The following is a 12,890-nucleotide window of genomic DNA, read 5'->3' as shown; positions in this document are numbered from 1 at the left end:
TGGGGAGCGGGTGGCCTGCCTCCTCCGCAGGGAAAGTGGGCGGCCGTGGCAGCCCCTGTGCTCCCGGGTGGGTTTTGAGGGGCTGCCCTCACCCCCCAGATGCAGGTGCATGGGGGAGATGAGGGTGAGCAGTTCCTTTTCACTACGTGCTGGAGGGGTTTTTTTGCGATGGGACACTAAGATTTTGGTCTCTGCAGATTTTGGGCTGTCTTGAAGGGATGCGGAGGCCCGGCAGAGAGCACGACGCACTTGTCACCGCACAGCCACCTCTGCCAGCTGCTCTTCTCCGCGAGGATGTTAAAGCATAAAGCTGACGCCGACTTTGTAGATAAGAGGCCAAATCTCCCTCGGCAGTGGAGATGCTCACCCAAGGGTGCAATCTCGCCTGCACATCAGCGGCGGCGGCAGGAGGCTGCGGGACACCGTGCTGCCTGCCAGGGAGGGGACTGGTACCCAGTGGTGCAGTCACCACCTTGAAGTTCCTGCAAAATCACCCGGGGGCTGCCGTCCTCGCTGGGTGTAAGGACAAATGGCTGCAGAAACGCTAATCCGCCACAAAAGACACCAAGACAATTTTTGTGCATCAAAACTTCTGATTTTCAGTGACGCTGCTGCTGTCGGGGCAGTTGCGTAGCTGTGATGCAAAAAGCATCAACTTCTTGACTTGCCCCTGCTTTTACCAGGGCACAGGTGAGAAACGGTGATGCCCGAGCACCCGGGCAGGGCCTGCTGCTTCCCGTGCTGCAAACAAGTGAAAACACCACGGCGGCAACACCGACACCTGCCATGGGTTTGCTTCCAGATGGTGAAGATGATGGGGCCCAGGGACAGTGGAGGAAGGCAGGAGGGGAGTGGGGTGGGCACAGCAGTGGGCCGATGGTGCACGGAGGGACACGAGCACCGGAGTTATCGCAGTGTCCTGTCTGGATTTGGTACCTTCGGAGAACCACTCAGAAAAGAGACTTCTGCAAGGTCTTGGCACAGATGCTTGGAAACCTTTCTCCTGCGTGCCACGGGGCTCAGAAAGAGCGATACAGTTAAATGCATAGAGCATGGCAAACGTTAAAAATACTAGGGCAAAAGGTCCTTGCAGGTGGTCAGCCCTTGTGAGCCTGGTAGCTCTGTGTGATGGACCCCTGAGAGGGCCCTGGCGAACATCTCCACATCCCTGACCAGAACATCTGCAGGTCGCACCAAGCCAACCCAGCTCAGCCATGCACTTTCGCTTGCCATCTCACACTCACGTTGCCTCCCAAAACTGAGACAGCAGAAACCTCAGAGGGGCCACAGATGGATGAAGGCAGCAATACATGCCAAGTATGCAAGATGAGAGGCTGGAAGTGACAGGGGTGATGGGGAGAGGAATGTAAAGCACTGAGACCACCATGAAAACTGAAGAGTCTCAGCTTTCTGCTGCCTCAAGGACAAGGAAAATCCAGCATAATGGAAACAGGACTTATCTAAATCTGATCAAAGGAGAAACTTTGCCATGCAAAACCTGAATCAGCAGAACGCACAGCTACACTTTTGCATCCCTCAACCGAACACCCTTGGCCATCCCACGCTGGAGACCATCCTCAAGTGTTGCCTTGCAGAGACCAAGCAGTAGCCTGGCCCCTGGCCAAAGCTGCCAGGCAAACAGCTGCGTCACAGGCTTTTTACACCTTATTTTGAAGCAAAACATAGAGGACAATGTAGGAAAGGAGATCCTATCTGGGTACAGGGTCCCCGGGCTCCGTTATCAGCTGGTTTTCCAAGCCACGTTCACCCAGACATGTTCCAAGCAGGTCCCTACCACACATGAGCAAGAGTTTGGAGGATGCACAGGGATACGGCATTCGGGGATGAGACACATGAGAAAGCCAACCCTTGCTCTGGAGTCCTGCAGGTTTTCAACTGGTGCTCCTCGCTCCACGTGTGTCTTACCGTCCTGAGAATGCCTGGTAAAAAAATCACAATACCACATTTAAAAGTGGCTTTTTGAAGGTTTTTTTTGTTTGCTTTTCAAAGTCCAGAGGAATTAGGAAGATGCAGGATTTCAATTATTTCTCTCGAATGTGATGATTTAAGCGTGATTTTGCCCCATAGCCGTGACTGAATAGCTGTATGGGAAACCCTTGCTGGATGAGACACGGAATGGCCCATGAGCATCGGCAATATCGTGACCGTGGGGATGAGGGCAGCTCAGAGGACCCAGCATGTCGGGAGCATGGCAAGGGAAGAGGAAACACTCTGAACTGGTATGATGGGACTCGAAAGGATCGTACGTCTGCCAGAAACCCCACGGTGCCGAGAGGTGTGCAGGCAGAGCTGAAGAAAAGCCCTTCCTCCAACAGCACTGAGATTTTAGAGAAACGCAAAGTGTGGGAGAAAGACAGACTCATCCCCAGATCACAGATGGTGAAGACAAGACCGAGGGCATGCACGGGATGCAACAGCCAGGAATTAACCAGCTCTCCTACGCCCCAGCCCAGTGCCGTGCCATAAAATTGGTGCTACAGGCTTGTAATCATACGATAAAACAGACCTGGGTGATGCAAAGCACCTATCAGTCTGTTGAGAGATGCAACAATTAAATAAAAATAAGCTAGAAACAATTTCTATCTGTAAAAGCAGGAGCTCCTGCCCCTCTGTTTCTCAGCAGCAGCTCCTCTGAGCAATCGCTGTGGTTATGCACCAGCTCGCCGCAGAAAAGAAAGCCAACGTGAGCAACCCCGTGACCCGTTGATGGGGAGGGCGGCCAGTTTGTGATCGTTTCCTTCTTGCAATAATTTCCCATCCTGTATTTCCAGCTTTTTGCACAGTTCTGCTCCATGAGAAACCAAACAGAGCTGTTACGATGCCCCACATCCCTCCCTGCCAGGGCTAGAGGGACCTGCCTTCAGCCCTGAAAGGCAAGAGTGGCTTTGCACGGTTTTCCTGGGTCATTATTAAAGGGTGAAGGTAAAAGGAGGGGTTTGCTAGGACGCCGGTTGCCTAAGGGTTGAACAAAGGTTTGAGCAAGTGATGCTGTGGAAGGAGATCCAGACCCCACATTCAGGTTGTTCATCTGCCCCCCAGAGCCACAGATCTTCCCCGGGCAAGGACGGTACCTGCTCTGCCCTTCTCCTCCCTGCTATCACTGCTGGGGCAAACACCCCCCTAAAAAATGACCAAAATCTGTTTTCCTGGAGAGGGGCCAGCCCCAAGACAGGCACAGCCCCCGCTCAGCAGCCGTGGCCCCGCAGCGCTGCCGGGAAAACCTGCAGGTTTAACTCGCTGCTGAGATATCACCCACAGCAACATCTTTTGGAAGAAATGAAAGAAAAGATGATATCATCTCTTTGGAGGGTTGCCTAAACACATGCTGTGATTTACAGCAGGGAGCCCAGGAGCACACAGGAACCGCTGCCCCGCTATCGCAGGAGCTGCTTCTCCTCCGTGTGTGCCACGGGCTGGCCAAGGGCAACCCCGTTAAAACCAGTTTCTAAGGTGTTCAGCTCTCATTTGATCTCAACATAGATGCAGCAAACACAAGATAAGGATGGACACAGAGGGGTGGAAGCCCGAGGGGAAAAAAGGAAAGATTCCTTAACCAGTGTTTGATTTGTTTTGCTTTATAAGAGAAGGGATCCAGTTCCCAGAGGCTCCAGAGGAGCTGGATAAACACATGTGGCAGATTTATCTAGTGCTCCAGCTCCTACGGGAATATCTCAAGCAGATGTAAGTACCAACCGCTCTGCCGGGCACGGCACCCGGGAAGGAAGGGGACAGGAGAAAAAGTCCCTTTTTCACAGCAAAGGTGGATGAAGATGCAGGTGCAGACACCACACGAGCAGAGGAGGTGAGCGAGGTGTCCATGAAGCCACCATGAAGCCCCAAGCAAAGCACCATGGAGCAAACATAAGCCAGGGTGGTGCAGGCCATGCTCACCGTCCAGGTGGTTGCGGGAAAGGTACTTGAGTCCTTCATCCAACAGGATAACGGGCAGGGAGATCTTCATTACAACCACCCACTGCGGCCAGCTCAGGGGGGTCACCTGGAAGATGAGCTGCAAGGTGGAAAGGATTGGACACGTCAACAGGGAAGGAGGTGGGATTTTGGGTTTTTTTTGTTTAAAGGGTCAGGTTGTTGTATGGCACAGGTTGAGAGAGGGTCATCCCAGGTACAAGCCGGGAGGGATCCAGACAGCCCAAAGAGCAGGATTTCTGCAAAGTCTGTCAGAATCACAAGGTGGCTCTCGGCCAAGATGAGTCAAAAATTATGTCCTCCACCTCTCCATCAGACGGGGAAAGCGAGGCACAAGCTAGGACTGTACGTTCATGTGCTCACAGGCGCTTAGGAGGGGATGAGCGACAACGTAACCTCCTGGGCACAGCGGCGAGCTTGTCTTAAGCACCCTTAGGCATCAACTGAGGCATCACCAGCCTCAGACTGAGAGGGGAGGTGATGCCTCCAAAAGGGGCTGAACCATCTTCTGGAGAGACCTACCCCCCTTTGCATTGCCTATAAGGACAGCTTCTGACTGAGGTAAAGGCTCCCTGGGGCAGGCTGACTCCCGGTCTCCATTTTGGTTCAAGTCACGGGACCAGGTCCTGAGGGCATGGTGCTGGGGACAACCATCCCAGAAGCTTCCAGACCCAAAGATTGCTCCAGGGATCTCCTCGCCTACAGGAGTCCCCCCGAGCTGCGGGTGGAGGTGGCAGAGGGCACTCACAGGCATGGGTTTGACGTAGAGGATGAGGAAGTGCAGAGCCATGGACATGACGATGGCCCCCAGCAGCCAGATGTTGAGCCACGGTGGCATCCGCAGCAGCGACTGGTTCTCAGAGACACTGCAAAAGCAAGGGGACAGCGTTAGCCCCAGTAACCTCCTGCTGCCCATGCCTGCCCAAGCTGGGAGTTCCCACTCCTCTCCAAGGTGCAGGGCCGTAGGCTATAGCCCTTCTCCTCCAGACTGTTCAGCTTCAGGCTTTGCTGCGAATTGGATCTGGACACCCATCTCAACGCACCCAGCCATGCCTGGATTAGGACCAGTCGTTAACAGGGCCAAACCGCTAACGGATGTGGATTCAGCCCTTCCTGCACCGCTATTGACTGCGGCACGCTGCCTTGGAGGAGTTTATTCAAGGCAAACCCAACGGTCCCCTGTGAGGATGCTCCGAACGGCTCTGCTGACTCAAAGCAAAGCCCTCAGCCCACCAACAGATGCCCAAAGAGACCCTACACAAAATCGGTCATGCATAGAGCATACAGAGCAATCCTGCGGTCACCCTACCTGTTCAGAGCGTTGCACATTTCGATTGTCACCAGCACAGACAGAGCCATCGTGGTTGGGTATCGGGACTCAAAGATCTCACAGTCGATTCCTTCAAAGATGGGGTTGTCCTCAGTGCACCTCATGAAGTTCCTCTGTCGGCACAGGAAACCGCTGGTAAATACAGGGCAGAGCAGCAGTGTAGGAAAGGCAGGAAAGAGGAGGAAGAGGTCGACTGGTTGAGGGGCACATGATGAACTTTGATTATTAGGGTTGCTGTTAAATATCCCACAGTTCAGAGCTACTGATAAAACTCTCTAAAATGACCCAGCTTCTGCTGTGGTTGGGGCTTTAGGGTTATGGCTGGATAGTGGCTTAGAGATTTTCAGGTGCAGTTAATAAGGTGTTTGAGCACACACGCGTCTCCATCAAAAATACATCTTCCATTGCCCGTGACATTGGGGCGTGATGGCACCTGCTTTCCCACTACCTTGTTCAGACCTACAGGAATGTAAAAATCAATCCCTTTCAAAGTGAGATCAAGTAAGGAGCTACTTTCAGCTTTTTTGAATCAAGTTTTCCCCACCATGCTGGTTGCTGGCAGAACTAAGGCTGGAAACATGAGCCCGAGGGAGAGAATTTGCTTTTCTTTTAGATTACTGTCTTCTCCGCCAGGAATTTGGGAACACTACAACAACCACAGAAGAAAGGTAGAGGAAAGACCTCAATGCCTGAATCCATAGAATCGTTATGGTTGGAAGAGACTTCAAAGATCATCAAGTCCAACCATCCTCCTAACGCCACCATGCCCACTAAACCATGTCTCGAAGCGCCACATCTAAACATTTTTTGAACACCTCCGGGGATGGTGAGTCCACCACCTCCCTGGGAAGCCTGTTCCAATGCCTAACGACTCTTACAGTGAAGAAGTTCTTCCTAATATCCAACCTGAACCTCCCCTGGCGCAACTTGAGGCTGTTTCCTCTTGTCCTATCTCTACTTACAAGGGAGAAGAGACCAACCCCAACCTCCTTTCAACCATGCCCTCACCTGTCTGCTCAACACGTTGTCCCGTTCCCCTCCTGACTCACCAGCTGATGGAAGGAGACCTGTGGTCCCTCGGCGTCGTACAGGAACCACCAGGTCGCTGCGCCCACTGTGGCCAAGCCCACGTACACTGCAGCCAAGAGAGACACCTTTAGCCCCAGCACCCAGCAAGGGACCCCCTACCCCACGACACCCCATGTCCATCGTCATCCTCTGCCCACCGGCACCTGCAGGGGCTCACCTCCGATGGCCAGGTAGCGGAAGAAGAGCCAGCCACTGATGAGGGGCTCCTTGGGGTTGCGGGGCAGCTTGTCCATGATGTCCAGGTCAGGGGGGTTAAAGCCCAACGCGGTGGCCGGCAGCCCGTCCGTCACCAGATTCACCCACAGCAGCTGCACGGGGATGAGGGCCTCCGGCAAGCCCAGGATGGCTGTCAGGAAGATGCTACGGGGAAAAAAACCAGAGATGCTGAATTAGACGAGCTCTGGGCAGCCAGAGAGTGTCTGAGTCATGCAAGGGGAGAGCGAGCAGGCACCTTGGATCCAAATACCCCAAACTGAATATTCACCCAAACTCCTGCAGATGAACCTGCAGCCCTTGAGTCAGGAACCTGTAGTCCAGGACTGAATTTTGCAGCAAAAATTTGTTCCTGTTGCTATCAAAACTTGCTTTGCAGTCAAAACTCAACCATTTGCGGTCTAAACCCAACCACTGATGTCACCGTGGCCATGTGGGTTCCCGTTCCCAACACAAACACCCGTGCTGAAATGCAAGGGCAAGGACGCCCAAGTGATCCCAATGCTGTGTCCATGTTGCTGAGGATGGCGCTGATTTACTGGGAGGGACGGGCAGGGACAAGGAGAGCTGCCCAGGACCTGATGCAAAGTCCATCGGCGCAACCTGGTGACAACAGCCTGTGCACAAGTATCTGCACCCATCTTAGATGCTGGCATGGGCTTAAATAGGCAGCGCATTAATAAACCAGCTCCTGCACGATGGTGTGATTACAAAACTACAAAAGAAAAATCCCCCTGTCCCTGGGGAATGAGACAAGGTATAGCTGCTCCGTTTGGTACCCGGGGTTACAATTTTGGGCACCGCATGCTGCCAGGGGCAGGGGACATGGACAGGACTGCGGGTCACCTGCCCCGAGGGATGTGTCCCCACTGCTGCTCCCTACAACGTGGTGCCCGGCGTGGGGGGCTCTCACCAAACAACCTCTCCGACGTTGGAGGAGATGAGATAGCGGATGAACTGCTTCATGTTGTTGTAAATGGCCCTGCCCTCCTCGACGGCCGACACGATGGTGGAGAAGTTGTCGTCGGAGAGCACCATCTCAGCAGCCGACTTGGCGACAGCCGTGCCCGACCCCATGGCGATGCCAATCTCTGCTTTTTTCAGGGCTGGGGCGTCGTTGACGCCGTCGCCTGTCTGCATGAAGCCATGGTTAATGAGGTGCAAGAGATTGGGCTGGGTGGAGAGGAGGGGACCAGGGCGGGGGATGGTGGAACGTCCCCGGGGGACTCACCATTGCAGTGATCTCATGGAAGGACTGGAGGTACTCGACGATGCGGGACTTGTGTGCCGGCTCCACGCGGGCAAAGCATCGGGCATCACGGCACGCCTGCTGCTGCACCTCAGGGGGCAGCTCATCGAACTCCCGGCCCGTGTAGGCTTTGCCGGCCACATCCTCGCTCTCTGAGAAGATGCCGATCCTGCGGCAGATGGCCACCGCCGTACCCTTGTTGTCACCGGTGATCATGATGACGCGGATGCCGGCCTTGCGACACATCTCAATGGAGGAGGTGACCTCCTTGCGGGGAGGGTCCAGCATCCCCACGCAGCCCACGAAGGTCAGGTTGTTCTAGCAGGGGGACAGTCCCAAATCCAGATTAACCTCCAAGGATGCAGCCGCTTCCCTCCCCACTGTGAAACCACCCTGGGCACGGGGATTTCCCCTGGGAGGGAACTTCCAGGAGGTTTCCTATCAACAGCCCCACGGACGCACCCTATAGTCCCAATGCAATGGGATACTCCTGTCCTCCCTGCTGCTCCTCACATCTTTTCACGTCACTCCCCTCCTCCCCGTCCCGCTCGGTGGTGCCCAGGCCCCTCTCAGCGGTCACCCCACGGGGACGGATGCCCAGTGGGACGGGGCTGTTGGCCTTGGGACTGGCCCCGCTGCATGCAGCTCTGCACCAGGCCTTGCAGAGGAGGAGCTGAACCATTGCACTACCTGCTGCCCACAGAGAAACCAGAGAGAAAATACTGCTGGGGCAGCTGGAAGTAGGTGGGAAAACTTCGGGAATGAGAAAAAAAGCCCCCGGTGTGGTACCTCATAGTGGATGAAGGCGGCGGAGTCGTGCAGCTGCATGGTCTCCCTGCGGACAGGCGTGTCGTGGGTGGCCAGGGCCAGGCAGCGCAGCGTGTCGATGCCCATGCCCCAGTCCCGGATCCTGCCCAGGATCTTCTCCCTCACCGGGGCCGTTAGCGGGACCTTGGCGGTGCCCACACGAACGTGGGTGCAGCGCTCGATCACGCTTTCTGGGGCGCCCTGGGGAGAAGCAGAGGGCTTAGGGGCTGGAATGAACCTGGAGGATGAGCATCTCTTGCCAGCACTGAAGAAAGTGCCATGAGCATCTCTTGCCAGCACTGAAGGAAGTGCTGGAGGGAGGGAAGGCACGAAGTTTGGGCAAAGGAGAAGGAAATCTCCCCAAAACTCCAGCACACGCATCCCGGCACGGCGGCTCAGCGCGCTAGATGGCAGCCTCCGACCGAGCGCATGGGGACTGCGGTCGGGAAGGATGAACCCACATCAGGTCACCAGGCAGCAGGATCTGCTCTGCCGGGGATCCCTCTGACTCCTGCAAATCCTACGTGTCTGCCCGAGATACTCCAGCACCACAGATCCCCTCTCAGACCTGGAGGGGATCAGGGCTGTGAATCTCTACTGAAAAAAGGCGCTGCCTGCGGGATGCTCAGTGGATGCTTGCGACGCCTTTGCGATTCAGGAAAGCACGTCCTTTAGCATCCCAGCATCTCACCCCACCCCTTCTGACCTTACGAACCATCCCTGACATTGCTTTTTAATATAAAATTTGCAATCTTTCTAACACTCCTTTTAAAAAAGCTTGCCCAGGACTGCCAGGCCCACAGATGCGGTGGCTCCGGAGGGTCCTGACCTGATGCGGAGGACAGAGCTCACCCACCCAGCAGATCTCCCAGTGGGAACAACAACATACAAATCTTCCAGAGTCAGCAGGGGGAAATTCCTGCCGCATCTCTTCTCTTGGGAAGAAAATGCCCTTTAAGACACTATTTTATTTCTGGTTACAGTGGAAAGCTGGGCACAGCCCTTTGGGTGTTACTGGTGTCAGGAAGGTCCAAGCCTTTATTAAACGCAAGTGCCCAAGTTTTGTACAGGGGCAGCTCTCCCCTGGCCCCAGCACCAGCACACTCAGCACCTTTTCCTCCCTCTAAATCATTTTACCTCTTTGTTTTCCTATCAATACCACAAAGACTCACCTCCTCCCTGACCACACCAGTCTACCTGCTGGCTCCCGGAGCACTGGACAGCTGAGAAAGGAGACAAACTGCAAAGCATCACTGCCCACTGCAATAAGGGCCAAATCCTGCTGGGGGGATGCACAGGGAAAAGGAGGAGCCTGGAGGGTGCTGAGGAACTTTTCTCCTACCTTGACGAACATCTTGCTGCCGGTGGAGTTGTGGCCGGGGCCGGTGGGCGTACAGTACACCGACATGGACTTGCGGTCACGGGAGAACTCCAGGGTGCACTCCTTCTTCATCAGCTGCTTGATCACCTGCGGGGACAGTGTTTTTTTTGGACCGGGTACAGTACAGTGACACAGCAGCCAGTGCTCCCTGCCTTGGCTACCAACCCTGCCGAGGCGGCAGAGCACCGGTAATGGGAGGAGAAAGGCAACCACGGGAGCCAGGAGGGATGGGACAGTGCAAAAGGCAGAAGGAGCTTTCCCTATGCAATTTTTCGGGAGAATTTTAACCCCTCTGACTACACCATCGCTGCCCAGCCCACAGCACTTGCCAGCCTGTGCCAGACCTTTATTTTATTGACCCCACACGGGATGCCAAACCGCTGCTGTAGCCTAAGATAAAGACTTTCCCTCCACGTTGGGCTCCAGCTGCGCGAAATTGCAGCTGGAGCAATCCCACTGCATCCCATTGCATCCCACTCCTTACAATGGAGGGGTTTGCCCTGCTCCTGCACCCACAGGGGTCAGTGGGAGTGGGAGCACCCACATCACCTGAGGCTGGATTGGTTCCCATCAAATTAACCAGCTCCGCAGTTAAGACTCTAATTAGGCTCATTTGAGGACATGCTAATTACCCCGAGGACTGCCAGCAGTAACAATCGTTCACTCAAATGGTACCTGCAGGTTTGCAGGGCAAGGACAGAGCAGGGGCTGCCCCAGCGCAAGGACCCGTGGGCACAGGCAGTGCCCACAGACAGGGTCCTGCACCCCAACACCCCCTAACCCCCCCGAAACCAGGCACTACTATTGCCACGAGTTAATTACTTCAGGAGCCAAACGCCCAGCAAGAGAGCAGCCAGACCTCCTCAGACCAATTCCCCCTCTTGCGCATCCACATCGGCATCACGGCAGCCGAGCCCGGCTCCTGGGAGGACACGTCTTGTCCCCTAAAAGCCATTTAATGAGCAGGGCATCTGTGGCCGATCCCAAGTATTTTCCAGAGAGGGCAGTGGGGATGTTGATGCCAACCTTGCTCTGCAGGGCTCAGCTGCTTATACGATTATAACTTTTTTGTTGCTAGGAGGGTGTTGCTTACGATGGGGACACAAGCAGCTTTTTGCACAGGACTTTTCCAGCAACTTCATTCTAAATAAATCAGTCAAGGGAGCAAAGAAAAAGAAAATTCCTTTGGGGGTAAAACCTTGCAAGTTCAAAGTTAAAGGGATGCTCCTACTGCAGTGCAGCTGCGAGCGGGAGCGATGCACAAAGGGGATTTGCCCATGCAAAACGCGGGCACTGCCCGTGGTTATACCAGGTAAACAGCACACAGCTCTCCAAGGCCAAACCCAGCACAGGGTACGAGTGCAGTGACCACACGTAGGCGGGCAGTTTTGTGCCCACAAAAGCAGTGCTGTCCCCGCCGGGCACGGCATGCTCAGCGCAGCGACAAGGACAGCTGGGAGCAGCCAGCTGCTGTGGGAACCCCAAAATCCCACCGGAGATTTCAAAGCACAGGGTCACTGCAAGCAAAATCAAGAAGCAGTGAAGAAATACTGCCAGGAAAGTCCAAGGAAGGGGTTTTTGTCCCTGCCCGAAGACAAGAGTAAGGAGAGAAGCACCAGTGACCGATCCCAGCCTGGCACCCGAGTGGAAGGGCAGTGATGGGCACACGTAACGAAGCAGCTGCCAGACTGATGGATGGCTGGGAAATTCCCTCTCCCTTACCAGAAAGGAGTCAAAGGGTGTATTACGACCTGCTCGGACTTATCTGGGGAAGAAATGCCAGAACAGAGAGCCCTTCCTTGGAGCAAGCAAAGACATTATAAGATCTAACAGCATGATACCAAAGCCAAGTAAATCCAGACATGAAATAATATGAATATTTTTACCAAATAAGTATGAATGAAAATGAAATGAATATGAATATGAAATGAATATTTTTACCAGAAGGACAGGGAGACACTGGAGAGCTGGAGTAGGGGAATAGCCAGCATAGGATATTTTCACATCAAAAATAGATGTTTCCAAAGAGCAAGCCTCGTTCAGGCAGGCATGGCTCTAGGGAACGGGGTTCGGTTCACACTATGTGGGACGGCTGCTCAGTGCAAACCGGGCATCTAAAGATTTGCTGCGGAGCTACAGAACTCCAAACCTCCTCATCTGCAGCCAGAGCTCTGGCCAGCACCAAGGGGGTCTCTCCCAGCTGAGCAGGGACTGGGCTGGGTTTGAGCCTCAGGGATTACCCGCTCCAGAGCTCCAGGTGGACCCAGGTTAGACCCCACGGCCCCGGCATCAGTCCCCCCCAGGGCCACTGTGCTATCTGCTCCGAAAAACAGCTCAGCCCCCTGCGAGCCAGGAAATTGCATCCCTGTGGCAGATCAGTCCCTTAGATCATTGCAAGTGGTTATTGCTCAAATACCAGTTATTGCTCAAATAACCCTCCCTCCTGTCCCCCAGCACCGGAGCTCACAGGGGCCTTCCCCCACTCACCGAATTGCAGGCGTTGGCTCGCTCCACCTTGGAGAGTTTGCTGGTGTCAGTGTTGAAGACGTTCATCTTCTCCACCAGGCATGTCAGGGCTGTTTCAGTGGCTTCCCCCACCTTCTCGTAGACTTTTTTGGACTAGAGGGCAGGAAAAAGAAAAAAAGGAGCAGAAGTTTCAGAGCACATCTTCTACCTGCTGCTCTGACCAAGGATGCTCTCACCCGCTGCACCACCCTGGGACTCCCACAACATCACCTTGGGATGAGTTGAAGCCAGGGAAGGAGATCCCAAGGGACAAACTTCCACTGGCTTTGCCCCAAAGTGGCCCAAAGCACAGGGAAGAGCATCACCGGTCTTCCATACCACCCCAGCCATGATGCCCCCCCCCCCCA

General features: G+C 54.6%; 1 protein-coding gene across 1 annotated transcript in view; it reads right to left on the bottom strand.

Moving 5' to 3' along the window:
* The window catches only part of LOC104165335 (sarcoplasmic/endoplasmic reticulum calcium ATPase 3), a gene marked incomplete at its 5' end in the record, with an annotated part of 23,686 nt that overhangs the window by 2,251 nt on the left and 8,545 nt on the right, over positions 1-12,890 (bottom strand). The window contains 11 exons of the mRNA XM_009704928.1: positions 1,868-1,940; positions 3,913-4,030; positions 4,697-4,814; positions 5,258-5,391; positions 6,328-6,413; positions 6,525-6,727; positions 7,494-7,714; positions 7,812-8,147; positions 8,619-8,837; positions 9,979-10,104; positions 12,505-12,638. Coding sequence (XP_009703230.1) covers positions 1,868-1,940; positions 3,913-4,030; positions 4,697-4,814; positions 5,258-5,391; positions 6,328-6,413; positions 6,525-6,727; positions 7,494-7,714; positions 7,812-8,147; positions 8,619-8,837; positions 9,979-10,104; positions 12,505-12,638 — 1,768 coding nt within the window. The remainder of the gene's footprint in view (positions 1-1,867; positions 1,941-3,912; positions 4,031-4,696; positions 4,815-5,257; positions 5,392-6,327; positions 6,414-6,524; positions 6,728-7,493; positions 7,715-7,811; positions 8,148-8,618; positions 8,838-9,978; positions 10,105-12,504; positions 12,639-12,890) is intronic.

This window comes from Cariama cristata, unplaced genomic scaffold (assembly GCF_000690535.1).
Source record: "Cariama cristata isolate BGI_N322 unplaced genomic scaffold, ASM69053v1 scaffold21197, whole genome shotgun sequence".
NCBI classification, from domain to species: domain Eukaryota; kingdom Metazoa; phylum Chordata; class Aves; order Cariamiformes; family Cariamidae; genus Cariama; species Cariama cristata.
The sequence above is the reverse complement of the archived record's forward strand: the minus strand, read 5'-3'. Positions and strand labels throughout refer to the sequence as shown.